At 39.0% G+C, this 12717-nt stretch overlaps 2 protein-coding genes across 2 annotated transcripts in view; one reads left to right on the top strand and one right to left on the bottom strand.

The window, feature by feature from the left end:
- The window catches only part of ROS1 (ROS proto-oncogene 1, receptor tyrosine kinase), a gene marked incomplete at both ends in the record, with an annotated part of 76069 nt that extends 65854 nt beyond the window's left edge, over positions 1–10215 (bottom strand). Inside the window, 8 exons of the mRNA XM_084261673.1 lie at positions 631–832; positions 1312–1450; positions 2844–2992; positions 3689–3749; positions 6246–6272; positions 6746–6805; positions 8330–8383; positions 10093–10215. Coding sequence (XP_084117799.1) covers positions 631–832; positions 1312–1450; positions 2844–2992; positions 3689–3749; positions 6246–6272; positions 6746–6805; positions 8330–8383; positions 10093–10215 — 815 coding nt within the window. The remainder of the gene's footprint in view (positions 1–630; positions 833–1311; positions 1451–2843; positions 2993–3688; positions 3750–6245; positions 6273–6745; positions 6806–8329; positions 8384–10092) is intronic.
- LOC311189926 (discoidin, CUB and LCCL domain-containing protein 1-like) overlaps positions 1–12717 on the top strand; it is a gene marked incomplete at both ends in the record, with an annotated part of 162816 nt that overhangs the window by 84250 nt on the left and 65849 nt on the right. The window lies entirely within an intron of this gene.

The raw sequence follows: 12717 nt of genomic DNA, 5'->3' as shown, positions 1-12717 counted from the left end.
GCAGGTTGCTTTTGAAAGATTGCCTGAGATATATTTAATTAAGTAGGGCAGAGTTGACTTTTGGAAAATGCCCGTTTAAATATATAACGCTCTGGGAAAATTTATAATAAAAATAAACCCACCCAGAACATGAATTTCCCAAAGGTGGGACAACAACAGGATCTTCGAAATTGAAATTTAAAATGGGGTTTCAGACTAAGAACAACTCGCTTTCATTTCAAAGGGAGATCTGTATTTGCCAGGGCCAAAAGAATGCAGGCCTTCATGTTTAATTTAAAAAAGAAGGAATTTTTCTAGATGCTTAAAAGACTAGAGAAGACTGCTTTATCATTTCCCTGAATATACTGAAAACATGCCACACAAGCTTAAAGAAAAAAAGAGACAGCTAAGAAAATGTAGCCTGCTGGCCTTATATCAAATTGCTTTTCCTTCCTCCCCATCTGACTTCCACACAAGCAGCCAACTCATCAGGAATAACTGTGTTATCTCAAGGAAGGTATCCTTGCTTTTGGCAAGAGCTTAAGTAAACAGCATTATTGTGCAGAAGTGGTACTTAGTCATACCCTGCACTATCTAGGCAAGAAGTGCTACAGGACACTTGGCCATGTCAGTTATCTTCTCTTTTCGTACCTGTAAGTGGTGTTTGGCAAGGTGGAGTAGAACTGAAAGCTATGGCCTGTTGAGGCTCTTGACAGTTTGTGATTCTCACAGGCCAGGAGCAAGTTATATCCAACAATCAATCCACTGGGGAAAAGTGGTGGAGACCAAGTAACTTCAACAGTGTTTGGACTTGAACTCTGAATATCTTTAATGACAGGAGCTGTCACAGGAGCTGCAAGAAACAGAAATAACTGGCTCTGGGGTGGCATTTAAGACATTAATTGTTTTTCTTTTTCTAGGTACCTTTTTAAGTTTCATACCTGTTAATTCATTATATTACTAAATACAATTAGGGACAGCATAAAATTTCAGCAATGGTTAACTTTTTTCCAGTGTCCAGAAAAATATGTAATTCAGTCAAAAAGTTAACAGCCATAATTATGCACAGAAGTATCCAATGTGCACTCACACTTTAAACTGTGGACTTTTCTGTACGTTTTAAAACTAAAAGCAGGAAGCAGCCCTAAACCTTCTAGTTCAAATAAAAAGAGCCTGTAGTGTTTCAGTTCAGCCTTCAGCAGCTACTCAGCAGACAACATGCACATCATTCTGAAGATTAAGCATTGATGTTTTCTGTGAAAGAAACAACAAGGAAACCTAAATGTTCCTGCTATGGTCCTGAAAGATGCAATTAATAGTGGGATTCTTTACCTCCAAAAGCACGGGTCCGGTAACTCGGACTTGATGGAGAACAGAGCTGCAGTTGAGATGTAATGATCCAGTCCACTCGAAACACATACTCTGTGAAGGCTTGAAGATCTTGGACTGTATATGAATTTTCAGACACTACCTAGATAAATGCACAGACACAATCTTTTTTTTAACATCCTCCATCTGCAGTTACTATGTAGTGTGTTATCAGGATGAAAGAGGTCTCATACAACATATATATTTCAGGATACAGAAGTGCAGCATCCTAAGTTTAAATAAGAGGAAATTCTAGGAGTTATTTTCAGCAGTCTTTGATTTTCTGTCCCTTCAGAGCTTTTTCTCTTTTCTTTCCTTCAGAGCACACTACCATATCTAAACAATGAGTGGATAGATGGAAGGAGGGATACAATATAATAATAAATTTTAAGAATAAGGCGAAACCACCTGAAATAATGATGTATTACAGGAAATAGATTTTAAACTAGTGATAAATACACCACAGGTTTAAGATCCAAAGGCTCCTAGTTACCCTAAAATATTTACAGTCCGAAGTAATTGTTTCCCATTATTTCACCAATGATTAATTCATAAGAACTTCCTGCTTAGCAAATTATCTTACCTTTGATTTGTGGCACCAACTTGTCATGCTCTGTAAATTGATTCAATAGACACGATGGCAAGATAATGAGCGTACAGCTGACGCAAAACAACCTCATGTGAGAATAACTGTATGGAGTCAGAACAAAGGTCTACCTAGCCAAGTATTGTGTCTTTGGCAAGAACAAAAAATATCTCTAGGGAAATGTTTTTGAAACCCTAAAACCTACAGTGATATTTCTTTTAACTAATCCATCTTGTTTTATAAGCACGGCTTGACATGGAACAGTGTCAGGTTTTTTAGTACAACCAAATTTTTTCTCTCTTTAGCTTGTCCAGTCACTTTTTTAACCTAGTTTAGTAAATATTTAGAAGTTTAAGTGTTTAGTAGTTTAAGTGTTTAGTAGTTTTAAGTGTTTAGTAGTTTACATACATGCCAGGAAGCAGCTGAACATTTACACTACACACCCTGCAAGAAAATACCTTCGTTTGCTGATTTTCAACCTGCTAGTTTCCATCAAGGTCCCTAGTTCCTAAGACAGAGAAAAGAGAATAATTTTCCACTCCTCAGCTTCTCATGATTTTGCAAACCTCTTTTGTGTGCCTAACATATTACCCAATGCTTTTCTAAAATAAAGCAAAGAGCAGAAATGACAAGCCCAACTAGTGACCTGCAAGTTCACAAAGAATCCCAAAATATTTTACCAATTTTAGCCGACTGCTATAAAAAGATAAAGAAATCATTTAATTCAGCAGTAAATTACAGCCACTTCTGTTTCAATATCTAGTTGTTACTTTCTTTCCTCCTGTGGTTTTTGATGTGACTGCACTCTATTAATAAATTACCCTCTTTTTCTCCAGTGAAACAAGATTGGATTATAAATTAAACCAAGAACGTATTTCTTTGCGAAGTAAAAGCAATTGTCCTTCTTTACCTCTGTGTACCTCCAGTCTCCAGGGATCTGATCGAACTTCCATTGGATAATATATTTCACTCCAGAGATGTTAGCTGGCTTCCACCCTAACGTGACACTGAAGGTTCCAATGGTAGATGCAAATGGTGCTGTAGGCTTGTTCAAGTAGTCTGAGGGGAAAATAAAAGAGAATAGTAAGAAAAAAAACCTTTCATGGCAATCTCTGAGGTTTAAAGGTAAAAGGCTACTACCCCACACACCTGAAAGCTGTGAAGCCAATAAAACCACAGAAAAGAGTATATTGGAAGCGTTGCTGGATAAATCACATGACATTTTAAACAGTTTGATAAATAAGCCTGAACTGGGCCAAGACCAAAGTGAGCACATATGACCACAACTCTGCACTTGGGTAAATACACTTTTAGTTACAGGTACTTAGTAAAATTTTGCAGAATAGAAGCCTAGAGAAGGTATGGGGCATTTATGAAGAGACTTTCAAGAAGCCTGTTTCAGTAGCACTGTGTTTGCCCAGTTGTTCCCATGTAAGTTGCAGAAGCTTTTGGCACTGATTTGAAGATAGCAGACAGGTCTTGACAAAGTATCATCTTAAACAGTTGAGATTGGATTAAAAAATGTCTCATTTCCATGAAAGGGAGGGAAAAAGAATCTTACAGCAAGACAGACTTAACTTCATTGTATTTGTTCAAAGAAAGAAAAAAAGAAAAGAGGAGTGGTAATTTTCTGATTAAGAAAAACACTCCAGACATCCCTATTTTTTCAAAGAAAACCAGAGAGCAGAACAAGACTATAATCTTAAAACTGAATTTCCCAGTTTGTGAATCAGACACGGGACTATTCAGACTTACTCTGTACTTCAGTTCTATATGCATCCTCTGCACAGCTACAGCCAAATTTACAGGAAATTGTCTGTGTAGGGTAGAGAACTCACTGGTTAGTTTTGTTTAAAGGCAAACTTCCTCCTAGAATTATGCAGACACATTTTAGATACGTACAAACCCTGTGGCAATCTACATTCATTCCAAAAAATAGTACCACAAACTCACTCCAACAAGCTTCCTGAGACCCTTTCCATCAGTTCACTGGGCACTGAATTAGGGGTTTTCTCCTTACCCTGTTCCTTTGTGGAAAGCACAAATAGTGGGCTACATTAAAGTTGGACAGTGACAAGCATGGAGTATGGAAATAATCTTTTTTAACCTGTTAATGACATATGCACATGTTGGATTTCACCCTTTCCTGCTTCATGCCTTTCCTATGAAAGAGGGACACTCTGAAAAATGTAGTTCTGGTCAATTTTCAAAATACTTGAAATCAGTCATTTGTCAGAGCAGCAATATCCAATTCACACTTCCTTGATAGTAGTTACTCCTGATACAGTCTTGTCTGCAGCTGCAAACATAACAAATATCCCAGGACGGTGAGTTCTCCACACTTGCATCCTAAGAACAGGAGACTCCTAATTTTCACTTTAGGTAGAGAACATGTAGTGTTACCCTGCTTAATATGTACACCTTAAGAGGTAATAACATTTTCTAGGTGGATGTCAGTAGCTTAAAAATTACTTGTAAAACTGCATCTCCTGGAAAGCCAAAACTTTTGAGAAGCAATGGTTTGGACTTTTCTAGACAGGCATTTCATCTGGGATCATTTTATTCTGCACGTTCATTTGGCCTTATAAAATCTTGAAGTTTACTTCATACAAGCAGTCAACTTTCAAGAGATAATTAACCTTTAGATCATTCAGAAGCAATTCATTATGTTAAATTGAGAATTTTTTTTAATTGCTCTTCCTATATAATATATGTATAATTATATATAATTCTAGGATATTGACTTCCAGCACCCTACAGAAACTGATAAGGCATGTTATTTCAAACACAGTTGCAGCTGAGACAGACTTAGAAACTTGCTTAGCAGTATATCCCTTTATTCATTCATTCCCATCTAGACATTCAGTGCCAAGTGCAAGCACTTAAAAAGTTTCTTCCAATGTTGTCATATTGAGAGAAATAAAGTATTTCCAAGTGAATTCTCATGACTACTATCAAAGATCCAAGTACTAGCAGACTTCAGTAATCAACTGTATACTGGAGCTTTCATTTACAACCAAGATTTGTTCAGTTTGTAGGGGATGGTGTCCCCAGATGTCATAGGTCCTTCTGCATCATTTAACACAGACATTTCTGACCATTTGGGTTTTGTTGTGTTTTTTCTTCTTCTGATTTTGTCCAAAGCATAAATCCAATTTTTGCTTGAGGTGAGAGGTTACCATAGCTCCTAGACTTAAAATTTTAAGAGAAATTGACTACCTGCTCTGTCTGAAAACAAGAAAGTGTCGTATCTTTTCCACCAGTCAGAATTGCCCCGGTATGAGCCAGATTCCCCAACACTTTCTTGTGAGTATTCCCACTGAATTCAGCAACATTCCCCTGTTCCTAGGGAAGTAGTAGTATCCTATCCAACAGGAATAAAAAGATTTCAGTCCCAAGGTGTAGTGACAGGACAGAGCTGAGCCAAGGCCAAAGGAAAAGTCACACTCTTACTCCCCTCTTTTCCCCTGCAGACTGCAATGACCTGATCCTCTGCAGGCAGTGACCTGGTGCTCACCTGACCATGTGGGGAGTCAAGTCAGCCAGCTGATCCAGTGGAAAAATAATCCCACAAGAGCTCTTACAGAGTTAGTTAATTTAACTGGCATATTGTGTGGCCAGACAGGCAAAAAACCAAAAACACAACAAAAACCCCCACACCACTACTGTGTTTCTACAAAATTAAGTTGCTTACTACTTGCACTGCTCCTACACTCCAAAAATCTTCATTTAGCATATTTGTAAACCTTTTTCATGAACACAATTTCATAGATTTTAAAAAAAACATCCCTTTCAATCAAAATTTCACCTTGCTGCTGGGTTTGTGTCCTCTAACTCCACTACTGCCTGCTTGAAGTGTGTTTGCCCAGCCTTCATGCTGAGGTTTCAACAGTTCCACTCCTTGTTTCCACATCTTGTCAAGTTGGTGTCATATCTACCTTAATAAGCCTTCTGGCTGGTTCATCATCAATGAAAAACTAGATAGCACAAGACTCCTGTGAAAGCCTAGAACATAGTTTAAATAGGCCTGCCCTCTGTTCCATACTAGTGTGATTAGTCTGCTTTCTTTAAAGTAGTATTTTACTTTACACAGCAGTTTTTAATGCAAACATGTCCTTAGCCACCATGGAATGCTGGAATGAAAGGATTCAGATACTTAATTCATTCTTCAACTTTAGGGACCACAAAGCAATTAGACCTGGATTGATAGGTTTGTGTATCTACATTGTATTTCTTAGCACTATATAGACACAGTAATCACTGAAATAATGATTGGGGGGTTTTTTTATTGCTCTGATAGCCTTTAACTTACCTCACATGCTCTGGTGTATGTCTTGTTCTGCCAAGAAGAAAATTAATAAAGTGTGGGATTAGCATAAATATAATCACAGAGTATTTCAAACAGATAATATCAATTAGTTAGAAGTTTCTTACAGTGAAAGCACACTACAAAAGCCTTATCACTGACAAATAAGGAAAGAAGGAAAACCCACACTTGAAAAACCAGAAAGTCAACATTAAAATGATTCCAAGGATAAGTGAGCTTCAGGTGTACAAGAGGTCCAGAAAAAGAGCAGTTTAAAAATTATCATGGCAGTTGTCCCAGACCAATGCTAATTTTGGGTATTACAGCTAACTCCCACAGCAAGAATTATTAACTTCCCAAAATACAATTTATAAATGTACCAAAAGAAAATATGGACATTACATCTTTTCATAGAAACAGTGCTCTGGTTTGTTTTTCACATCTGCTATTGGATCAGGTACTTCATGGACTGGAGACAAGTTCTATAGATCTTAGGCAATACTCACACATTTCAGTGGGCAATCGGTTTGCACTGTTGCATTCCAAAACTGACACCCCTGTATGCACTGTAAAGACAGATGGTGGCTTTAAAAAGGATTTTGAAAGGGCATTTTTTTAAAAGAAGACATACTCCAGCACTAAGGATGAGGGCAATAGTTCAATTTCCAGCTGCATTAAAACATTCTGCATGACCAAGTCACTTAGCTCCTTCATGGCCTTGATCCTTAGCAATAAAATAGGCATTTACAGCACTTAAACTCTGTAGGGAAAAATATTAAATATACCAAAGATTATAAGTACTCGGTGCCCTTCTCAATGTAAAATCAAATATAGAGCAGGAGAGAAAACCAAGTCATTCTTTGAGATTGGTTTGTGCAAATCAGTGGATGTTCAACCACTTGTTCAGCTCTAGTAAAGACTTTTACACGCTCCTGTGTATGGAGGGAAACCACAAGTTCTCAAAGATGTAATAAATGTTGTGTGGTTTGTACTTGATAATGGACCTCACTTACTGATCCTGTCCCATCCACTAAGTAATGGGCATTTTCTTCTTTAAAGGGAGATGGAAGAGAATTACTTTGGAAGCAAGATACTCTGACAGCAAGCATTGCAAAGCCTCATAAAAAAAGTATAACTTGATAACACTGAGCAAAGATACACGGTAATCAAAATAGGCAACTCAGACAACACAGCCTTTTATGGTCATCATAAATGATCCAGCTTCACTAGATACCAGGTGCTGAGGGGCAGATTCCCACTACTCCCTGTGGAAAATATTGATGACTGAATCCTCCATCGCTCTTCCAAGAACATGTACAACTGCCAGCTTGAATTGCATTTGTAGTCTGAACTAGGTAAGCATCAGTTAAAGTATTCACAAGGATGCTGGTATGGAAAGCTCACGTTAAACTAAAGAGCATCCGCCCCCCATGATAGACAAAACCATTTGAAGTCCTACAGTTCAACAACTGTCATTTTAGGTTTTCTCCCATCAAATCACTGAGATAAAAAATAAGTTCTTTAACTGTACAAAGGTAGCTGAATAAAAGAATCTTAACGATCTGTCTTTCAGAGAGAATCACAGAATTGCTAGGTTGGAAAAGGCATCTGAGATCAAGTCCAACCATACCTGTCCTCTACTAAACCATGTCCCTGAGCACCTCATCTACCCATCTTCCAAATACATCCTGGGTTGGCAACTCAACCACCTCTCTGGGCAGCCTGTTCCTTTGCCCAACAACCCTTCCAGTGAAGAATTTTTTCCTAATGTCTAAAATTTTTCCTAATGTCTAGAAACCTAGTTTTGACCCATTTTCTCAAAACTGAGCAATTACAAACTCTGTAGATCACAAATGTGAACATGCCTCCCTGCAGAGATCCACACACTTCACACATTTTCTTTATAGAAAAAAGGCAGATGTACCTTTAATAATTTGAGCCAAATCTGAGCACGCAACCTACTGACTTATGCCAGACAGTCAGCTGTGTACATTTATGTAATGTCTTTGACAATATGATCATTGTACTCATTTTATTCAAGTAGCAGGAACATAAACCGTCAGTAATTAACAAAGTAAATCATTACTCACCGCTCCAGTGATGTCACTAACATTGCAAAGGTTAGTAATTCCAGGTTCTCCTTCCTATAAGAGAAATACATACATTTCGACAAAGAGGCAAAATGTTTCCCCAAAATTCTTTGATTTAAATATATTTAAAAATTAGTTTCTTGCTAAACAGATTTTTTTTACTAACATTTCCCCACTTTAATAAATTTATTGGTGACAAAACAGCATCTTCTCATTTGAAATGAATTGACAAGGACAATGGCAGAATCAGTTGGTGTTAATTAAATTATCTCAGGTATGAATCAGGCTCTTGCCACCTGACTCTGGTTCATCGAGTCAATAGCAAATGCTTCACAAATACATTGGGTATAAATGTCAAAGCCAAGTGGGTTTGACCTCTTGGGAGTGGAAAGACCTTCCCCTCCAGGCTAAATGCCTTTTGTCTGGCCTCCTTTTGATGGGGTTTTATGCAGCCATATGGTGACTGCCCTTCCTCTCCTGCCAAAAGTGCTCTCCAGCCAAGGTGCCTGTTTTTTTCACATCATTTGAAGTGTATAAAGCTAGTCATCACCTGTGAAGTTTGAATGATTTGAGGACTGATCTAACATCCTTGGAGAAGCTGAATGTAAGGTCTTAAGTTCTGTCCTGCAGACAGGTAAGAGCACCCTTAACAAAACAACTCTCAGGAAGACATTTTCAGCAGACTGGTCACACCGTGACTATAGTGAGAATCAAAGGTGTCACAAAGCAAATGTGAACAGAGTAAGTAGGGCTGAAGGCAAAAAATAAGATATACAGATCTCAGACTGCAAGATGATATTTTTCTCATCTGAATCCCTTATACATCACAGTTGCTGAACATGAGTGCGATTTTCCTGTCTTTCAAAGCTGAGAGGAATAGCAACTTATTTCTTATTCTGAATTGATTTAAGTTTAAGTCAAAGGATCCCCATTAAAGTTATCATTGCATGATAGGCTTCCAACAGGGAAGGCAATTAACTCTTTCACTGGTGCAAGAGTTAGGAATAGTTTTAAAGGAACTGTCAGACAAATGTATGAAATAAAATGGAGCAGGTCATGGTCCTCTGCTGTGGGTTTCCACAGTTAGTCAGCCCCAAGGCACAAAATGTCCCTTTTACAGAGCAAAGGTACATGGTCTTCTAAACAACATCAGCATTTTAGGCAAATAGAAACAGAGGTAACTCCTGAAAGCCTCATGCAGAATCATCATTTGGATTTGTGAGGTTCTGCTTATCTTTACCGTGCATCAGTAGAAGGAAAAATAATAAATTCCACTCAACTACTCAAAGGAACACTAAGAAAGCAGAAATATCCCCAATTTAAAGCTTAGATGAGTTAACAAAGAAGCTGAAACTAGTTCAGGATAACTGTACAAGCCACAGATTCCCAACTTCTTGTGAATTTAGACTGTTCGTAGGTTTATATCATAAAGGTCACAGAGAAGACAGAAACTGATAAGTGAATAAACTGGAAGACCAAAGGTTTCTCTCCTCCACCTCCCAGGGTGTTTAGCATTTACAGTAACCTGAGCAGCTGCTAGAACACAAGCATATAAAACAAAATCATAAACCGAAAACCCACACAATCTATTTAACGGGATTCCTCCCTTACCAGGTTCCACAAATTCAAGTGTTAAACATCAGTTCTCCAATTCTGCTTTTGCTCAGACACGTTCTTCTTAAGTCTTTGAAAAAGAAGCTGGTAAGCAAGAGGAAAGTCTTACGGCTCTAGCAAAAGATTAAGTCCAGTTTCCCAAAACTTACCGGGTTACTTGTACATAAGTCGTGACAGTTTTTGGAGAAAGTACAGTACGCTGCAGAAATCCACAGGCAGTAAAAAGCAGCAAGTCTGTTTAGTGGGAGATCCCACAGGCAAGCGTTCCTCATAACTTGAACGATCTCATCTGTCAGGCTGGTTCTTTCCTGGACTTGGCCACATGAACTCCTTTTAGTCCAGGTGGCGGTGACGTGACGTGTGAAATCCCAGCATCTCGGTTTATTAGATATTCTTAAATCCCTGTTTACACTCGGTCCCTTCAGCAGGTTTTCAGCTTCCTGGAGCACTTGTCTTGGAATTGCACAACCTCTATTTCATAGTTTCTTATTAAACCACCGAAACAAAAGAGTTGACCAATGAGAGTCAGCGTATCTCCTTACATAAATATCATTAACGTAAAGAGGAAACTAAGCGCAATGCTTTTAATCCCGTTCTCCAAGCAACAGGAAAACAGGGAAAGTGTGAGAGAAAACTGGCCTAATCTTCATTTCCCCTACAATTAAGCTGATTCTAAATATTTTCAAGGGGATACAATTGTGAAAACCTGTTTGTGAGGGTGAATAAGCTTACTAGAACATTACAGTTTGTATCAGTCAGTGTAAAAACGTTAATTAAGTCTCTATTTTAATGACTCTTTCTGAGTGTTCTGTTTCCACACCAAAATGCCACTCAAACCAGAACTCTGACTGCCTTCTGATGCAACGTAGACACAAACTAACCAGAGCCAACCTTCTAGGGGTTCTCTACATGAGTGGGCGCAATTATACTATTAAGTTTGTGCCCATAGCATGGAAGGAATTTTAAGCTGATGAATAAATCATGTATCTGATTTTAAGAGAAGTGAAGACTCCTGCATGAAGTTGGAGACTCACAGTAAAGAGGTCAGTGGGAATTCAAGCTTCAGAAACATCCAGCTCCCGGTCCATGGCACATCACTGTTGTTCCACAGATTCACTCTGTGAACTGTAGTAGGAAATTGATCCAGCTTATGCACATATACACATACATGAACAAAGGCTATGTCATTTATGTGCATGTGTATTATGAATTTTAAATAAAATGTTCTATTTTATAAATAGCATAGCATTTTGATGATCAGTTTAAGCTGATGCATCCTGTCACTGCTGCTTGGAGAGGGGACCCGCTTCCCCACCACACCTTCCCAGCCCCACTCACTTGCCAAGGAAGCATTCCTGCAGTCATGTGATAAACCAGGCTGAGAACCTGACTAACACTTACCCAGCAACAACAAAAATGAATTGGCTAGCATTAATCTGATGCTGTATTCTCTGATTCAGGCTGCAGCACAGCCCCCTGTGGTGCTGTGCCCTTGTGTGGTAGGTGAAAGGAGCAAAAACATGAGACAGGAGCAAAGGATAAGGTGGGTGGAGGAGAGCTAGTGATTATCACCAAGCACATCTCAAAGGTGGCCAGATGAAGGAAAGGTTTTGTGGAGTAGGCTCCTTCCTTTTCTTCCACTTGTTCTGGGTAGCATTTGAGGGTTTCCTTGTGCATTGTCTCAGCCTCCTCATCACTACTCAAAGGCACACCTAGATGAGAGTAAGACTTGTCTTAGTTAGCTAAGGGCTTTTAGCTATACAGGTGAGGGGGAGTTACTGTTTACTTGTCACTTCTCCACTCCAGAAGGATGCTGCCCTGTCTCCAGCCCACCAGCAAAGCTGCTCAAGAGGGAACTCCTTAGCTCCAGCCAAAATAAGCCAGTTTAGCCTGACTGCTTAAATAGTAGCTCTTTGTTAATCCAGCTCATCTCAGCTGAAGAAGCTTTGTCAGAGCTCACATGAGCAGCAGAACTGAAGAGGAATCCGGTGACAGGCAGCTGTAGGCTGCAGTTTCTTCCTGAGGCAGAGAGCACTTTGTGCTTTATGTTGATCTTTAGGAGTTTTAGGACCTTCAGGATTTGGTTTCTCGAGGTCTATAGCACTAAATTAAATGTACCCACACACATACCCTAGCAGGTGTCATAGGATAACTCAGATCCACACTTCAGAAATCGCTCACACTCCAGGAGAGGGTGACCACAACTGAAACACTGATGAGGAATGGCTCCCAGGTTTTGCTGACTCCTTAACTGATCCTGGATCAGTTATTAGTTATTAGTGCTGATGTGGACCTAAACCAGCCAGGGACAACTCTTAACAGTTGATCTATGTGGTCATTCAGCATTAGGAATGTATAAACCAATGTGCCTAAATGCAAAATTTTTTAAAAAGCAATTGCACTTAATTATTCAACACTTTTGGGGTGGGTTTTTTCATTGTTTTTAGGAGCAATTTATTGTTAGGGTGTGTCTTGGGTCTTGTTTGGGGTGTTTAGGGAGGAGAGGTGGGAGGGGAGAAGGAGGGACCTAGTCGAAGAGACAGGTGAGGAATGTTATCAAAGTGCATCTGAAAACTTGAAAAAGTCACCAGCCACATAAAAATGTTGGCATTTGGCTCTTAGGGCAATGAAATTTGGCTACTATCAGTCACATGTAGCTAACCCTTTCACAGAATCACAGAATAACAAGGTTGGAAGAGACCTTTAAAGATCATCGAGTCCAACCATTCCCATCCTAAGATAAACCATATCCCTAAGTACCTCATCTACCCTTT

This window comes from Gallinula chloropus (genome assembly GCF_964237585.1).
Source record: "Gallinula chloropus genome assembly, chromosome: 3".
Classification (NCBI taxonomy): domain Eukaryota; kingdom Metazoa; phylum Chordata; class Aves; order Gruiformes; family Rallidae; genus Gallinula; species Gallinula chloropus.
This window is presented reverse-complemented; position numbering and strand designations above follow the sequence as displayed.